General features: G+C 47.6%; 1 protein-coding gene across 4 annotated transcripts in view; it reads left to right on the top strand.

Moving 5' to 3' along the window:
* Positions 1-16,126, top strand: part of SEPTIN12 (septin 12) — a 72,473-nt gene that overhangs the window by 47,157 nt on the left and 9,190 nt on the right. For all 4 annotated transcript variants that reach the window (XM_035131210.2, XM_035131215.2, XM_035131214.2 and 1 more), the window contains 3 exons: positions 7,322-7,450; positions 9,790-9,871; positions 10,813-10,950. In XM_035131210.2, the coding sequence (XP_034987101.2) occupies positions 7,322-7,450; positions 9,790-9,871; positions 10,813-10,950 (349 nt within the window). The remainder of the gene's footprint in view (positions 1-7,321; positions 7,451-9,789; positions 9,872-10,812; positions 10,951-16,126) is intronic.

Consider the following 16,126-nt stretch of genomic DNA (forward strand, 5'->3'; position numbering starts at 1 on the left):
CTGTCCAACCATCTCGTCCTCTGTCGTCCCCTTCTCCTTGTGCCCTCCATCTTTCCCAACATCAGGGTCTTTTCCAGGGAGTCTTCTCTTCTCATGAGGTGGCCAAAGTATTGGAGCCCATGGGACTCTCAAGAGTCTCCTCCAGCACCATAATTCAAAAGCATCAATTCTTCGGTGACCAGCCTTCTTTATGGTCCAGCTCTCACTTCCATACATTACTACTGGGAAAACCATAGCTTTCACTATATGGACCTTTGTCGGCAAGGTGATGTCTCTGCTTTTTAAGATGCTGTCTAGGTTTGCCATTGCTTTTCTCCCAAGAAGCAGGCGCCTTTTAATTTCGTGACTGCTGTCACCATCTGCAGTGATCATGGAACCCAAGAAAGTAAAATCTCTCACTGCCTCCATTTCTTCCCCTTCTATTTGCCAGGAGGTGATGGGACCAGTGGCCATGATCTTAATTTTTTTGATGTTGAGCTTCAGACCATATTTTGCGCTCTCCTCTTTCACCCTCATTAAAAGGTTCTCTAATTCCTCCTCACTTTCTGCCATCAAGGTTGTGTCATCAGCATATCTGAGGTTGTTGATATTTCTTCCGGCAATCTTAATTCTGGCTTGGGATAATGATCACCCTTTAAATAGAAATGCAATGCATCTCATCCTAGCAGGGAAGACTGTGATCAGGGAACCTTTGCAATTGCTCGGTCTGTGGTCCAGATACTTGCTGTGGATAAGCGACATCAAGGCTTCTGCTGCCCTTTCCCTTCCTGATCTTTAAGGTGCCTGATCTTTAAGGCAGACTAGGACCAGGCAGCATTTCAGGAGGCCTTCAAATAGAGGGCTGTGCTCCACAACACAGGACCCACAGCCAACCCTCTCTTGACGCCAGGATGAAGGCTGTGTTGTGAACTTCCTCCCTTGGAAGGCTTTTAGAGCATCGCAGGTGTCGAGAGCTCAGGAGGCCGAGTTCGCTGGTAGTTTCCCCTTAGCAGGGGGAAGCGTGGGCAAGGAAATAGAGGCACCGTCTTTCTCCTCTGCCCACGTCATGGTCACCGTCTCCAGGCCTCCCCAGCAAATCTGTTGACACGGCAGAATTTGGCGTCCCTGGAGATGCAACTGGGCAAAGGGCAGGCCAAGCGCCTGCAGCTGTAAAGCTGAGCTCATGTTTGAAAGGATGTATGAAGAAAAGACCAGCGTTTGGGAGAAAGCCAGGGGAAGGATAAAAAAGGGGTGGGCTCTGTCTGGGAATAGGGAGCAGAAGAAATTTGATTCAGTTCGCATTTCAAGGTGAACCCACCTAATTTGCACATTCCGAAAAGGTATGTGAACCAGAACACAGCCCTCCTTAAAAATGTGCACTTGCTCTGAGTCTTACAATGCACTGTAATGTGTACAATAATTTTTTTTTGTTGGCATCCGTCTATCTTGAAAGACAATGGAGTGTGCCTCCGGGGGTGAAGTCGAACTTTGCATTTGCAGCACCAAAGTGACTATCCTGGGCTCCCTTTTGGCCTTGCGGATGTCGTCCAAAGGAAAGCAGAGCAATACCTTTGGCAGCAATTTGGCTGCAGGAGTTGCCGGGATGAGGCGTACAGGGCATCGGTCAACCATCTTAGGCACTCTGCTCTGGATTTGTGCAGGGTGTACTCCTGGGCCTTTTCTTCTCCCAAAGATGTCCCGCAAGGTTGAGCCCCATTGGCTACCCTCTCCTAGTTTGGCCAGCCAGTCAAAGCTGTCTCCCAGGGTCTGGCCGCTGTCACATGCTGACAGATTCTAGGAGCCACAAGTGAGAGCTAAGTGCTGCGTGGGGTGACCAAAGGTGGACGGACTACCCCAGGAGGAGCACAACGTGTCGCCCACCAGAGGTACTACCCCTCCCCTAACACCCCACGGCCCAGTATAAATCTATCATTATTATTGTGTAAGTGGCTTGTTGCAGAATACACTCACTAAAAATGGGTGGAGGGCGGGATCTGGAGAGGGCATAGTCAGGCTCCCTTTCATACAAGTTGCTTGTCCCTTTCACTGTGCTACCCCAGAGGCCATGAGTCGCTACCCTCAAATATGGAAGCTTTGAACTACCTTTAGCATTGCAGCTGGCGTTCTGCAGCATCCTTTGGGTTAGTGGGGAGGGGGGAGACGCTCTGAGGCCTTTTGTGTATTTTCTGGGACTCCATGCCTGCCGTGCAAACCCTCTAACTCTTTCCTAGCAACCTCATGCCCTTTCCCACCATCCAGCCTCCTGGAATTTCTTCTCCTTGGCCTCCATGCAGACAAAGGCTTTGTCCAGAGCGCTCCTCCAAAGGCACACACACACACACACACACCCTCCGCCACAACCCTGCGATGCGCTCAGCAATAAATATTTCCAGATCAAAAGCCAGAGGCCAGTGCGGAGATGCCAAAAAAGCAAATCCCAAATAAGAAGAATGATTTTGTTTGGGGCCTGAAACATCCTCGAGGGAAGAAAGCCGGGAGGATTATGGGGATAAGATTTTTTTAAAAAGAAGAAGAAGTTCCGAGCAAATGCTGCAGCACGCAAGATGTCAGATAAATCCCCATCATGGATTTCCCTGTCCAGGAGGAACTGATAGAACAGGTGCAAGGAGACAGACGCTTTTGAGAGACTTTTTTTTGTTCCCCAGGAGGCCTTCAGCTACAAGACAAATGGGTTTGGCTCTTGCCTGTCTTGCTAAATAGATGGGCCTGAGATGCCAGGGGCTGTAGGCCCTAGTGGATAAGAGGGGGGGGTTGGCTAGGAAGAATATGCAGTAGGCCTCGCTCCTGAGTTAGGGCAGGTGTGCCTCATATCTTTGATCCCACAGAGGATGAGGAAAGGACACACATTCACCACTGAAACCACTGAAATGGCTGTGGGCATCTGCCCCATGAATCAGCGCAGAAAAATGGCAGATTCCAACTTTCTAAGAATTTCAGCTTTTTTAAATGCACACACACACACATTCTTAGGGTTGCAAAAGGAGATGTGGACCTGTGCAGGGAACACCTAGCAAAACCCCAGAAGCCAGAAAGGGGTTAAAAAAGATTTCCATCATCGCTCCCTGATCTCCTCCCTGGCCAACCCCACCATACGTAACAGAAAAAGCGTAACAGGCAAGGCCAGCCCAAGACATTTTGCTGCCTAAAGAACCCTATCATCATTTCATTGGGCCACCTTCTTTCCCAAGACTGGCCCTAATGTTAGGCAGAGAGCGAGAGAAAGAGAGAGAGAAAGTTTTGCTGCACTGCCTAATAAACACACCTGTCCGTTTAAAAATTCTCCCAAGAAGGGCAAAGTATCTAAGACAGGCATCCCCAAACTTCGGCCCTCCAGATGTTTTGGACTACAATTCCCATCATCCCTGACCACTGGTCCTGTTAGCTAGGGATCATGGGAGTTGTAAGCCAAAATATCTGGTGGGCCGCAGTTTGGGGGCTGCCTGATCTAAGAGCCAGACCCACCATTCCATCTGTGGGAGAAATGTAGATGAGAAACAACCATGTCCAAAATAAATAAATAAAGATACACACAGTTTGCAGCAAGGCACAATGAGAAAAGAGCTCTGGCAGATATCTAGTAACCCCACCTCTGGATCTTTTCCAGCAACCCTCCAAATACCTGTTTAGTGAGCATCCATCCTGATTTGCTTCCACAGAACATACACCCGGGTTAGACTATATCCAGTCTTCATGGCGCATCCCTTCTGATTTATTTACAGGGTGGTTACATGACAACGAGCATTCATCTTGAATTCACCCTGATTTGCTTGGGTGGCGACAATGCGTCTTCCTCTTAATCGTTGGTTCATCCCACAATTTTCATTCCTTTTCACCATCACTTTCCTAACTGTTGTTGTTTTAAGTGGGTTTGTTGCACCAAGGTAACAGAGCACATTAGTCCACTTTAGTTTCAGAAACCTAAATTTCCAGGATGTGCTTGAATCGCTCCTACAAAATATTGAAGCCTTAAAGTTCCTGCCTATTGGCTGATCAGCAATAATTTCCCACCTGCTTTCTGCTGGGGTTGGCTGTGCTATTGGGTTCCCCTAGGTGGTGCTGTTGGTTAAACCACAGAGCCTAGGGCTTGCCGATCAGGTCGGCAGTTCGAATCCCCGCGACGGGGTGAGCTCCCGTTGCTCGGTCCCAGCTCCTGCCAACCTAGCAATTCGAAAGCACATCAAAATGCAAGTAGATAAATAGGTACCGCTACAGCGGGACGGTAAACGGCGTTTATGTGCGCTGCTCTGCTTCGCCAGAAGCGGCTTTGTCATGCTGGCCACATGACCTGGAAGCTGTATGCCGGCTCCCTCGGCCAATAACACAAGATGAGCGCCGCAACCCCAGAGTCAGTCACGACTGGACCTAATGGTCAGGGGTCCCTTTACCTTTACCTAGGCAAGCTCCACAGTACATACAGCCAGTCCCCGCCGGTGTGCTCTCAGTGCCAGACAGCTGATGAGTAGTGACAGCAACCTCACTTGCCAATCAATGGACAGTCAGTAGCACACCTTGAGGCAGCTCTTGGGCATGGTTTGGGGGGTAGGACCTCCTGAGCCAAACTGGGACCCATGCTGGGCCTAATTAGACTGAAGGGCTAGAACAGGCATTCCCAAACTGTGGCCCTCCAGATGTTTTGGCCTACAACTCCCATGATCCCTAACTAACAGGACCAGTGGCCAGGGATGATGGGAATTGTAGTCCAGAACATCTGGAGGACCGAAGTTTGGGGGTGCCTGGGCTAGAAGTTCCCCACCTCTGACCTACTCTTGCTGGCAGTGACTCTCCAGGGTTTAAGACAAGAGTCTCTCCCAGTTTAATGTGGAGATGCTGGGGGTTGAGAGATGCTCTGCCACAGCTCTTCCCCACCATACCTAAAAGCCCTCCTTCAACCCCTCTTAGTCCTGATCTTGTCCTTGCCCCATCAGTAGGGCATCAGGGCTCTGGATGTCTGCCCAGGCACCCTTCCTGCCGTGCCAAAGCAATCCAGCCACAATGGACAATTGGAATAGAGGACCAGGAAAGCAAAAAGCTGTTCCAGCTGTGACTCCTCCGACCCTTTCTGGAGGCTGCACATCTGGTTTCAATCAATCCTGGGAAACATTTTTTTTCCATGCAGAGAAGTTTGACATTTTTGAACTTAAAACTGGTGTGTTTGTGCTTGTGGAGGGGGCAGCATGGGGGTGTAGATTGGAGCTGCCTGTGACAGGGAGAGGAAAGCCCTATCAAGCCAGATAAGCCCTCTCCGGGGAGAGCTTGAAGTAAACAAGAGACAAGAAGAGGCCCAGTCAACATTTGGGTTTTTAAAAGAAGTGAGAGAGGCAAAACCAGCAACGCCGTTGTGTTTCATGCATGGTGGATAGAGACGGCTCTGGCCAAAGAAACAGACAGGCCGCAGTTTCCATGTTGGCTCTCAAAGATTTGTAGTAACATTTTACCAAACATTTTAGCAACTTAGGTATGGACATCTGAGGTTGGTTGCAGAGTATGCAAGCTTCTGGGTTCTACTGCATCCATCATCAGGCAACCTAATGGGAGATTCTCCTCCCTTTCCCTTCCACTTGATGAAAGATGTTTTGACATCATTCCAGAGCTTCTTTCCTCCTACACAGATATGTGCAATGGAATAACAGAATGATGGTGGTGGTGATAAGACATGATGATAAAATTGGCACATTTCAAAGGCAAGGAGACACAGTGAAGAACAGAAAACTATGGGGCACAGTCTCACCCGGCCAGGACCCCCAAAAGCAGCTGTGGAGAAATGGGGGGTTTGGATCAGGGTCGCAGAATGAGGCAGAAGACCCAGCTCTTTGCCACTGTCAATTTCCTTCAACTTTTGAGGTCTGGGCCATGGGGGAAATCAAGGGTCAAGGCATATCAGGGTTTTGGTATGTATTTGAAGGCGTCATCTGGGGGCCAGATAAGATGCCCGTTAGACTAGTGTCCCTCAAGTTGTGGCACTCCAGATGCTGGACTCCAGCGGATTAGCCCCAGCCAGCATGAACAGTGATGAGGGATTATGGGAGTTGTAGTCCAACAACATCTGGAGAGCACCACGTTGGCCAAAGTACTCAAAGTTGCCTTAGGACTGCAACAGGTTTTTCCTGGTACCCAGGTTCTTCTCATGGGTCTTCCTCCAAGGAGGTCTCCCTGGGGTCCTGGCTGGGTGGGATTGTGCCCCATAGCTTACAGTTTTCTGTTCATCCCTGTGGCTCCTTGCCCTTGAAATGTGCCAATTGAGACTTGTAGGGCAGACGACAGGGAGACCAACACTAGATGGAGCCAGAGCCCAAGACAAGCAAGGCCACACCCACGCCAAACATTTAAAGCAGTGGTTCCCAACAGGTGGTCCGCGGACCCCCAGGGGTCCACAAGCTATGCCAGAGGGGTCCGCAAGATGCTATTAGAATAAAAATATATTAAATATATTTCGTATGATAACAGATTTTTTGTTTTGGCCGCTTCCTGCATGAGCAGAGTCTAGCGCAAAACTAGAATTAGATAGAGGCAGTAGTTCTGCTGTATGCCGTTAGGTGGCGCTATACAAACACTACTGTTTTGCAAAGAGGCAGTGCGCGCATTCTACTAACGCTCACCTCCCCAAGATGCTTTGCGCGCGTCGGCTTCATTTGTGCGCTACTGCGCAGGTACCCTGTCTTCTCCATTCCCCTCCCTCCTCCCTGGCGCACGCTGCCTCTTTGCAAAACAGTAGTGTTTGTAAACAAACCTAATATTTCAGAAATAATGGACTCAAAGGACATATTTAACTCATCTCATTAAGAACTGAAAATTAAAACTAACTGTATACTGGTGGAGTACTCTGTTGTAACTGTAAAAAACGTATAAATATAAAATATAGAAAGACTCTTAATTTGGCTCTCACTTTTTAATTTTAATTAGGAATTAATGGGGGTCCTTGTCACAATAGCGGCTCGATGAGGGGTCCTCGAGAAAAATTTTGTTGGGAACCCCTGATTTAAAGCACTATGATGCCACTTTACACACCCAGGGCTTCCCCCAAAGAATTATGGGAGTTGTAGTCTGTGAAGGGAGCTGAGAGTTGTAAGGAGACTCCTCTGTTCCCCTCAGGGAGCTACAATTTCCAGAGTTTCTGGGGGATTGTCACTCTGGGAGGGGAATAAAGGTCTCTGATTTCACTGAAATTGGTCTCTTAGCCATCTCTGCTCTAATCCTGCCTAGAGCAATGAAGAACATGCTTGTTCCATCTTCTCCCGTGCAAGAGCCCTCCCGAGAGCTGAAGGCCACCAATGTATTAGGTTTGGTTTCATGGCCGTCTCTTCCTCTCCCCTTTTACCCGCAGGTCAAAGTGGCCTCGGCAAGTCCACCATGGTGAACACGCTCTTCAAATCCAAGGTCAGCCGGAAACCGACAGGCTCCGGTTACGAGGAATGCATTCCCAAGACCTTGCAGCTGCTCTCCGTCACTCGCGGTGAGGACCCTGGCAGAATTATTATCATTATTACATTTATATCGCACCTCCCTTCCAAGGAACTCAAGCCAGCATACACGAATCTCCCCCTTCCCATTTTATCCTCCTAACAACCCTGTGAAGTAGGCTGAGAGTGTGTGACTGGCTCAATATCACACAGTGAGCTTCATGGCTGAGTGTGGATTTGAACTTTGGTCTCCCAGTTCCTAGTCCGACACTGTGACCAGTACACCACGCTGCCTCCTCTTTTGCTCTTTTGGTGTTCTGAGGGAAACATCTGCTTCCCCTTCTCTCCTGTACTTGCCAGCCACAATCCTAATAAACTCATTATTTACCTAGTGTGGCTCCTTTTGTCCTACTCTCAGCCCTCATTCCCATAATTTTTTACCTTTCTTACGCTAGGCTAGTTCACCTTTCACACTCCCCCTTCTCTGTCCTCCATTGAGGCAAGCAAGAATAACTCTCAGGGTTCAAGGACACATTCCAGCCTAGCAAAATCACTTGGGTTTTTTTTTGGGTGGGTGGCGCCAATCAAGACTTGAGGGGTGTGGCTTAGGAGGGGCGTGGCCTAAGGAGAGCTCTGAGGGCCAGACAGTGTTAGAAACTGAGATATGAAAACTAGGAGCTAAATGGCACTTTAAACCAAGGTTATGGGCACGACAACGTAATATCTGCTAAATGGCACTTTAAACCAAGGTTATGGGCACGACAACGTAATATCTAGGCGTGCTTTTTTATCACAAGAATACAAACCTGAAGCTAAAATATTATGTTCATTTTTCACATGGTCTAGTCCAGACATCCCCAAACTTCGGCCCTCCAGATGTTTTGGACTACAATTCCCATCATCCCTGACCACTGGTCCTGTTAGCTAGGGATCATGAGAGTTGAAAGCCAAAACATCTGGAGGGCCGCAGTTTGGGAATGCCTGGCTCTAGTCTTCATCTTAAGCCTGCAAAATACAAAGCCATACTTCCCCTGCCCACGCCCCTAATATTCTTAAGAGGGTCTCCTCTCCAGTTTTCAGAGAGTGGCTGGAAGTGGGGAGGCAGAAAAAGATCCTCCTTTCCTTCCCGCAGTGGCACTTTTAATCTGAAATCTTAGGCGCAGTACACTGGCACCTTGGTTTACAAACTTAATCCGTTCTGGAAGTCCGTTCTTAAACCAGAGCGTTCTTAAACCAAGGCGTGCTTTCCCATAGCAGCGGGGGACTCAATTTACAAATGGAACACACCCGACAGGAAGCGGAACATGTTCGGCTTCCAAGGCAAAGTTCACAAACCAAAACACCTACTTCCGGGTTTGCAGCGTTCTTAATCCAAGTTGTCCATAAACTAAGCTGTTCTTAAACCAAGGTACCACTGTGCTGCGCCCAGAGCTCAGATACTGCTTGTGTTAAGGAAATTCCCTGTTGCAAAAAGCACCTAGAACAATGGGAGTTTTGAATGCTGGGACCAGATGGGAAAGGCTTTTGGGACCACATTTGTCTCCTAGCCCTGAAAACACCATCTCAGTCTTAGAAGCTCTGCTGAAGGGCAGTGTATAATAAAAATTCTGAGTAAAATGCAATGCAATGAATAAATCATCCTTTTAGGGAGAGGTAGTAAAGACACAGTCATTAATAACATTTTTACATTGGATTCCCCGATAATTTTATCAGGCTAGTTAGATCCACAAATAAAACATAAAGACTTAATATGGAATTTAATAGCAGCTGCTCACATACTTGTGGTGCAAAATGGGGGGGGGGGAATAGGTCGCCACCAACAGTGAAAGAATAGTTAACAGAAATTTGGAAAGCAGATGAGCTGATGGAATTGATTAGCATGAGAGAAGGGAGACAGGGTCACCTGGCTATTCTGGTGAGATGAATTGCCGTTCTGTTTAAATTCTGTGCCTCCTTTCTAACTTTGCATCTGTGAATATAAATAAGCACATGTGCATTTCATGCAAACCTGTCTTCTTATTTTTTAAAAAACAACAACAAAAACAGCAACAACAAAATTTATGCGGTAAACTAAAGTGTCTGCAGTCAAATTGAACAGGCAAAGCAGGGAAGAATCCTCTCTTACTCCATGGAGGGAGGGGAAGAGGACATGGGGGGGCAGTGAGTCTCTGAGCTGCTCTATGGAAGCCATGTATGTGTGAGAGACTTCTGTGTGAGAAAACTGTGTGAGAAAACTAATAAATCCATCAGTTTTGCTCTCAGTTTTTCATATTTCAAATTTTAACTTCAGTTTGCCACATTTTGCGGGAAGGAAGTGGGTGAGTTTCCCTTTGGGATGAGAAGGCCCCTCGGAGGCAGTGAACTAACACTGTTTCGCTCTGTTTCCCAACAGTTGTTGAAGAGAAGGGTGTGAAGATGAAGCTGACAGTGACAGACACGCCAGGATTTGGGGATCAGATTAACAATCAAAACTGGTATGAGAGGGAACTGATTGCTTGGGGAAGGGGGCTGCTCACCGGCACTAGGGGTGGAAACAACACAACCGTTAAAAGTGTTTCTGTACGTGAAACATCGGCGGGGCTTCTATCTTATGCCTTTTATCAGTTGGGGTTTGCTTCCGGACAAACTGTTTTATGATACATTCTTCCTGATTTGTTTCCAGGGAGATTGGACGCCGTCCGCTATTTTTGAGCATTCGTTCAGATTTCTTTGTAATACAGCATTGCATCAAAGCAAGTGTCGTCACACACTTTCCAGTGCATTCCCCCCCTTTCCTTAGTGCATAAAGTCTAATCTTTTGGGGGGGAGGGTTCAGATGCACAAGGCTTCCCAATCAACTAGAACCACACAACCTGAATTTGCCACTGTGTGAGCATAGCATGCCTGATTTCTGACAAAATGCACAAACCAGAGCCTTCCACTCCAAAACTGTTGCCACAAGAATATGTGCATGTGAAACTTTCTTTTCTCAGGGCGATTCTGAACAGAGAGGTGATGGTGGAAGGGTGTGCTTAACCTCATTTATACTGCAGAGTTCTAGTTATAGGTAGTTAGCCGTGTTGGTCTGCCGTAGTCAAAACAAAATTAAAAAATTCCTTCCAGTAGCACCTTAGAGACCAAGTTTGCCATTGGTATGAGATTTCGTGTGCATGCTTTCATGTGCACTTCTGAAGAAGTGTGCATGCACACGAAAGCTCATACCAATGACAAACGTCTTTGGTCTCTAAGGTGCTACTGGAAGGAATTTTTTTTATTTTGTTTTATACTGCAGAGTTTCTCTACTCCAAAACATTCCCCACACCGCTGCCTGTTCTCTTTCCAGACATGGCTTTCCTCTCTCACATGCTAGGAGAGGAGCAACTTGAAGGGAGAATTTCCTCTGAGCATAAGAATCACCCTCTCTCTTTCCCCATAGCTGGGACCCAATCATTGAATATATCAACGACCAGTACGAGCGATACCTGAGAGAAGAGATCCTCATCAACCGCAAACGGAAAATCCCCGACACCCGAGTCCACGCCTGTGTATATTTCGTGCCACCAACTGGCCACTGGTAAGCCCTTCTTGCAGGCGGGGGTAGGGAGGCAAATACAGGCAATAAGAGTCATCGTTTTTCTCCCTGACCTCACCCGCTTTATCTCTGATGGTGAAGAAGATACTCTTATTTCATTATCACCTGGAGCTGGATTGGGTGGCACCTGCGAACCAATCAGATTGCTGCATTTTGGATCCTATTGTTCTGGGATTCAGTTCAGTACATAACAATCAAGCATTCTTGGGTGCGTTCGAATTAGAGAGAAAGAGAGAACAGGAATTAGTAGTCTAGTAAAACTGTTGCTGGAAAAGATAAAGAAACTTTTTTAAAAAATAATAATAATAATTTTTTGCTAATTTTTCATTAATAACAATCCAATGGAGGCCACATTAATACAATACCTGTTAAATAGTGGGTAGTCGACACAGCGGTTCTTCAAGAAACTATTTATTCGGAAGCCAGAACAGAACTGAACTGAAGTGCTGAGCCAGCCTGCTTTTATAGAGGCTGGCTCAAACAATGTAACAAAACATCAATCAAAATTCAAAATTCCCTCTTAAAGTTCCCTCCTAAAACAACTGCCTCGGACCTGAGGGAAAACTATATACAGTGACTTCAATACATAACAATACCAAATCATAATACAATCAAAAAAGCCAATTAATTAGTTCCGAATTCAATATTTTTGAATGACTTCCCGTGTTCAGGCTATCAGGAGTTGATGTTATTCCTTAAGGATAAAGAAACTTAAGTCTTAGTGCTCTCCTAGCAAGCAACCACAAGCTTACATGTAGCCGTCATGGAGTCAAGAGGTTAGCAAAAGGGTGGCCCATGGCAAGAAGAAGAAGGATGAAAAGCCCGAGGGAAAGCCCACAGGCAAAGTTACTCAGGAAGGAATCAGCCAGGGAAGAGTAGGCTGCCTTTCTGTCTATCACCCCAACGCTCCATCGGTTCAGGTAACATATTGCAAGTGACGTCACTTTGCCTTCAACAGAGCGTAGGGCAGGACTGGGATCCTGTAGCCCTCCAGAGGTTGTGGGAGCCTGTCTCCAGCAATGCTGGCTGGGGCTGGTGGGCATTTGAAGGGTCCCATTCCCCCCCCCCCCCCGCCCCCCGAGTCGAGGGAAAAAACAGTGTAGACACTATGAATTCTGCTCTTGGAAATTTATATTAGGCCCCACCCTGCCCCTTGGTGTGTCTGGTTTGAAAGCCTATGCTTTTCCTATCTTCTTTCTGTAAGTTGCTTTGAGACCCCTTGATGCAAAAAATTTTTTTGCAGGGAATATAATAAACAATCATAATAATGTCCATCAGCTGAGCCTGCGGGCACCACAGAGAAGGACATCGGGGCTGACTTGGGCATTCATAAAAATGCCTGCCAGGCTCCTTGTCCCCCGTCCCCTCCTCTCCCTCGGTGTGTGGGTACTGTTGGCCCCATCTCTCCTTTTCCAACATCTGTCCCAAAGCTGCTTCTTCGCCATTCTCCCTGCTCCACCCAGCATAGGTGGGAGGAGAAAGTTGCGTTGAGGCCAAGAATCCACTGGCTTCCAAGAGAGAGGAGTGGGCTGCTGGAGGGTGGGGCAGGGAGTGCCCTCAGTCACTGAGGGAGGTAAGAACGCTCCCAGGACACCTTGCTCTTGCAGTGGGCGTGGGCTGGGAGCAGTGGTGTAGTGGCAAATCCAGAAGTACGTGTACTTCTGATAGTCACAGCCATACCCCCTCACAGCACGCCCCTTCTAAGATTATATAATCATTCCATAATTATTAAACAATAGCAAGGAGGGATGCATTGCAAGGATCAGTGCAAATCTCCGTGTGTTGCCTTTCAGCACCTGCACGGGCAAATGATTTGGAGTGCTCCAATCTCTTCTTTCGGCGCGACTTTGGAAGTTCCATTGTATGAAACAGAACATGCACACTGTGCTCTTGAATCTGAAGCACCCCTTGTGTTTTCAGTGTTAGCATACAAAACAAAGCCCTTGGCGTTTTTCCTGACACCTTCTCCAGAGTGACCCTAGGAGCCAATCCTCTGTGACCGACTCAACTCCTTTCACTCTGATTGACTCTAATCAGCACAAAGGTTGACATGACTTCTTCTCAGCGGCTAAAACAAAAACAACAACAACCCTCCCCTTTCATGCTGATTGGGCAGCTCTGGGGCACTGGAGACAGGGATCCTATGACAAAAATAGTAATGGGTCTTGAGCTTCCCATGACTACACCACTGGCTGGGAGGCAAAATAAATGCCCATCCCTCCCATTACTGCCCCACTGAACGCCCTGCAGCCAGCTGCCGCCACACTCCAAAGCTTATGTTTTCTCTAGAGGTGATTCCAATGAGAAGCTGCGCCTTTTCTGTGCTGTGGGCAAGGTTTGCAGGCGCCATGATGAGCATAGCTGCCAAGTCTCCCACTGAAAAATGCGGGATCAGCAGCGGCGCGGCACCGGAAGTCGCTTATACGCATGTCCGGACATGTGTAGAAGCGACTTCCGGTGCCGCACTACCCATGTCTGGGCACCGGAAATCGGGCAGCGCCAGGACCCAAAATGGAGCCTCCCTGGCAGGTAGGAAATCCGGGGGATTTACGGGACTTTTCCCAATCCGGGCTGCCAGGGGGAAACGGTTTAAAATACGGGGGTTTCCCGTGAAAAACGGGAGACTTGGCAGCTATGATGATGAAGTGATCAGTAGTATCCACAGATCCCCACACAGTTTGATTTCAAACCATGGAAGGAAAAACATTTGATGACATCGGGCGATTGACAGGTGGGTGGCTACCTACCGGAGGGACCTGCAGGGTTCGAGGAGGGGAGGGACCAGCCCACTAGCCAGATCCAGTTCCTCACCCCTGCCCTGCAGAGGCTGGCCTGTTTCCTAGTGCCCCACCAACCTCAGCCTGCCCTCAGCCAGCCCTCACCTCCCTTCCTGCTCATTTACAACCAGTACAGTAGCCTTGGCTGCCTTCTTTCTCAGTCTTGGTTTTTGCCCTTGTAGAGTTCATCGGGGTGATGTGAACAGGGGCCAAACTAGAATTCGTTGGCTCCTCCTCTCATTGGCTCTGGCTGCTCCCATTGTTGGGCTCCCTGCCTTCCACCCTGCCCAATTCCAAAGGGCCCCTGCCATCCCTTGCCTTAGACCAGAAGGGTACATGACTCCAAATGACATCTCTTTTGCAAACACCAAGCATGCAGGCCAATAGACCGAGTCTTCCAATGGTAGAAATAAGCCCTTGCTCAGATTTCTTCATAGATAGAAACTTTATTGTCATTGTACTTTAAATATTACAACAAAATTGAATGCCCTCCCTTCAAAACAAAACAAAAACACAATTCCAGTCATACACATACACACACATCCCCCTATTCTGTTACACTGTCTTTGTTTAAAGTTGTGGCTTCCAAAGTTTTTACAGTGTTGGAGGAGAATGTCGCTTATGTTTTCCTTTTCCTTTTGTGTTGCATATTAGCTCTGCTTCCCTTCTGAGGCAGGTTGCTTTGTATATCTTGAAGGGCTCGGTTTAAGTTTTGCACATTTCACAGTAGCGCGGTTGTCTGCAAGTGTGGGTTAGTGAAGAGCCGTAGTTGGGAGATGGAGGATTGGAGTGGTGTTCAGCTTGATTCAAAAAAAGCAGGCACAGTACTTGTTTCATAGCATGATATTGGGAAGGAGTCAAGGCTGACTCTTCCGTGCCGGTGGCAAGACCTTCTGTCTCAGATTTTAGGCTCCCCATTAAAATTAGTTGCGTGAGTTTACGGGGAAGAGCAATCCGTGCAGAGAACGCTGATTAGCGAATGTTTGTGATTGAAGAAAAGCATGCATCCCGTCTTGATTTATCCACCTCCAGATTAAGTTGCAGCTCAGAAGCAGAGAGTGGCATCTTTCCTAATAAATCACATCAGTAGCAGCCACTCTGTTCAGTTGTTTGCCAGAAAACGTATCTCCAGTTTCTCAACACGTGGGCTTTTGCACACAAATGGACAGAATAATCTCTCTTCGCCTGGCAGGGAGATTTCGCCGACTCAAAGCAACTTCAGACTTAAATACTTGGATTAAATGACACAACAGACCCTGCGAGTGTGATGGGAACTTCCAGCTTCCTCACGTAATGGGGTGGCTGGGTAGTAAGACCAGGTAAAGGTAAAGGGGCCCCTGATCATTAGGTCCAGTCGTGACCGACTCTGGGGTTGCACGCTCATCTCGCATTATTGGCCGAGGGAGCCGGCGTATAGCTTCCAGGTCATGTGGCCAGCATGACAAAGCCGCTTCTGGCAAACCAGAGCAGCACATGGAAACACCGTTTACCTTCCCGCTGTAGCTATTCCTATTTATCTACTTGCATTTTGACATGCTTTCGAACTGCTAGGTTGGCAGGAGCTGGGACCAAGCAACGGGAGCTCACCCCGTCACAGGGATTCGAACCACCGACCTTCTGATCAGCAAGCCCTAGGCTCAGTGGTTTAACCACAGCGCCACCTGGGTCCCTAGTAAGACCAGGTAACATGTCACAAACACACTCCCAGCATCCTATAAATCTTTCCGCAAGCAAGATGGGAACCTTCTGAGCCCTTCTGGCAGCCAAGAGACATTGGCTCCATCCGCACAATGTGTTTAAAGCAGTATCCTACCACTCTTGCTTCCCAAAGAGAATCCTGGGAACTGTAGTTTATTAAAGGTGGTGATTGTTCTTAAGGAGACCCCAATTCCCCTCACGGAGCTGCAATTCCCAGAGTTCCTTGGGAAGAAGGATTGATGGTTAAACCACTCTGGGAATTGTAGCTCTGGGAGAGGAATTGCAGCTCTCAGCACCCTCAACAAACTACAGTTCCCAGGATTCTCAGGGGGACGACACGACTCTCAAAGTGTGGTAATTGTATGGTAAGGATCTGACCTTATACTTCAAGCCTAAGAAGGACAAATACCCACCATCAACTATGCAGGGTTGAATGACCTTACTGCCCCTGCTACAATTAAGCATATTTCAACATCAAAGTTGTTTTAGTATTCATTGGGACATTTGGATAGCTGATATCAACTGAGATAGATTTATTGATGGCCATTGTATTATTAATGTGGGCTGGTGGTTTATTTTTCTTCTTTTTTCTTTTTTGTTAGGTTAAACTTGCAATAGATTTATTTTATTTTATTTTTAAGAGGGAACTTTTATAGGGCATCATCATCAAGGAGTATTGTAGA

This window comes from Zootoca vivipara, chromosome 14, assembly GCF_963506605.1.
Source record: "Zootoca vivipara chromosome 14, rZooViv1.1, whole genome shotgun sequence".
NCBI lineage: Eukaryota > Metazoa > Chordata > Lepidosauria > Squamata > Lacertidae > Zootoca > Zootoca vivipara.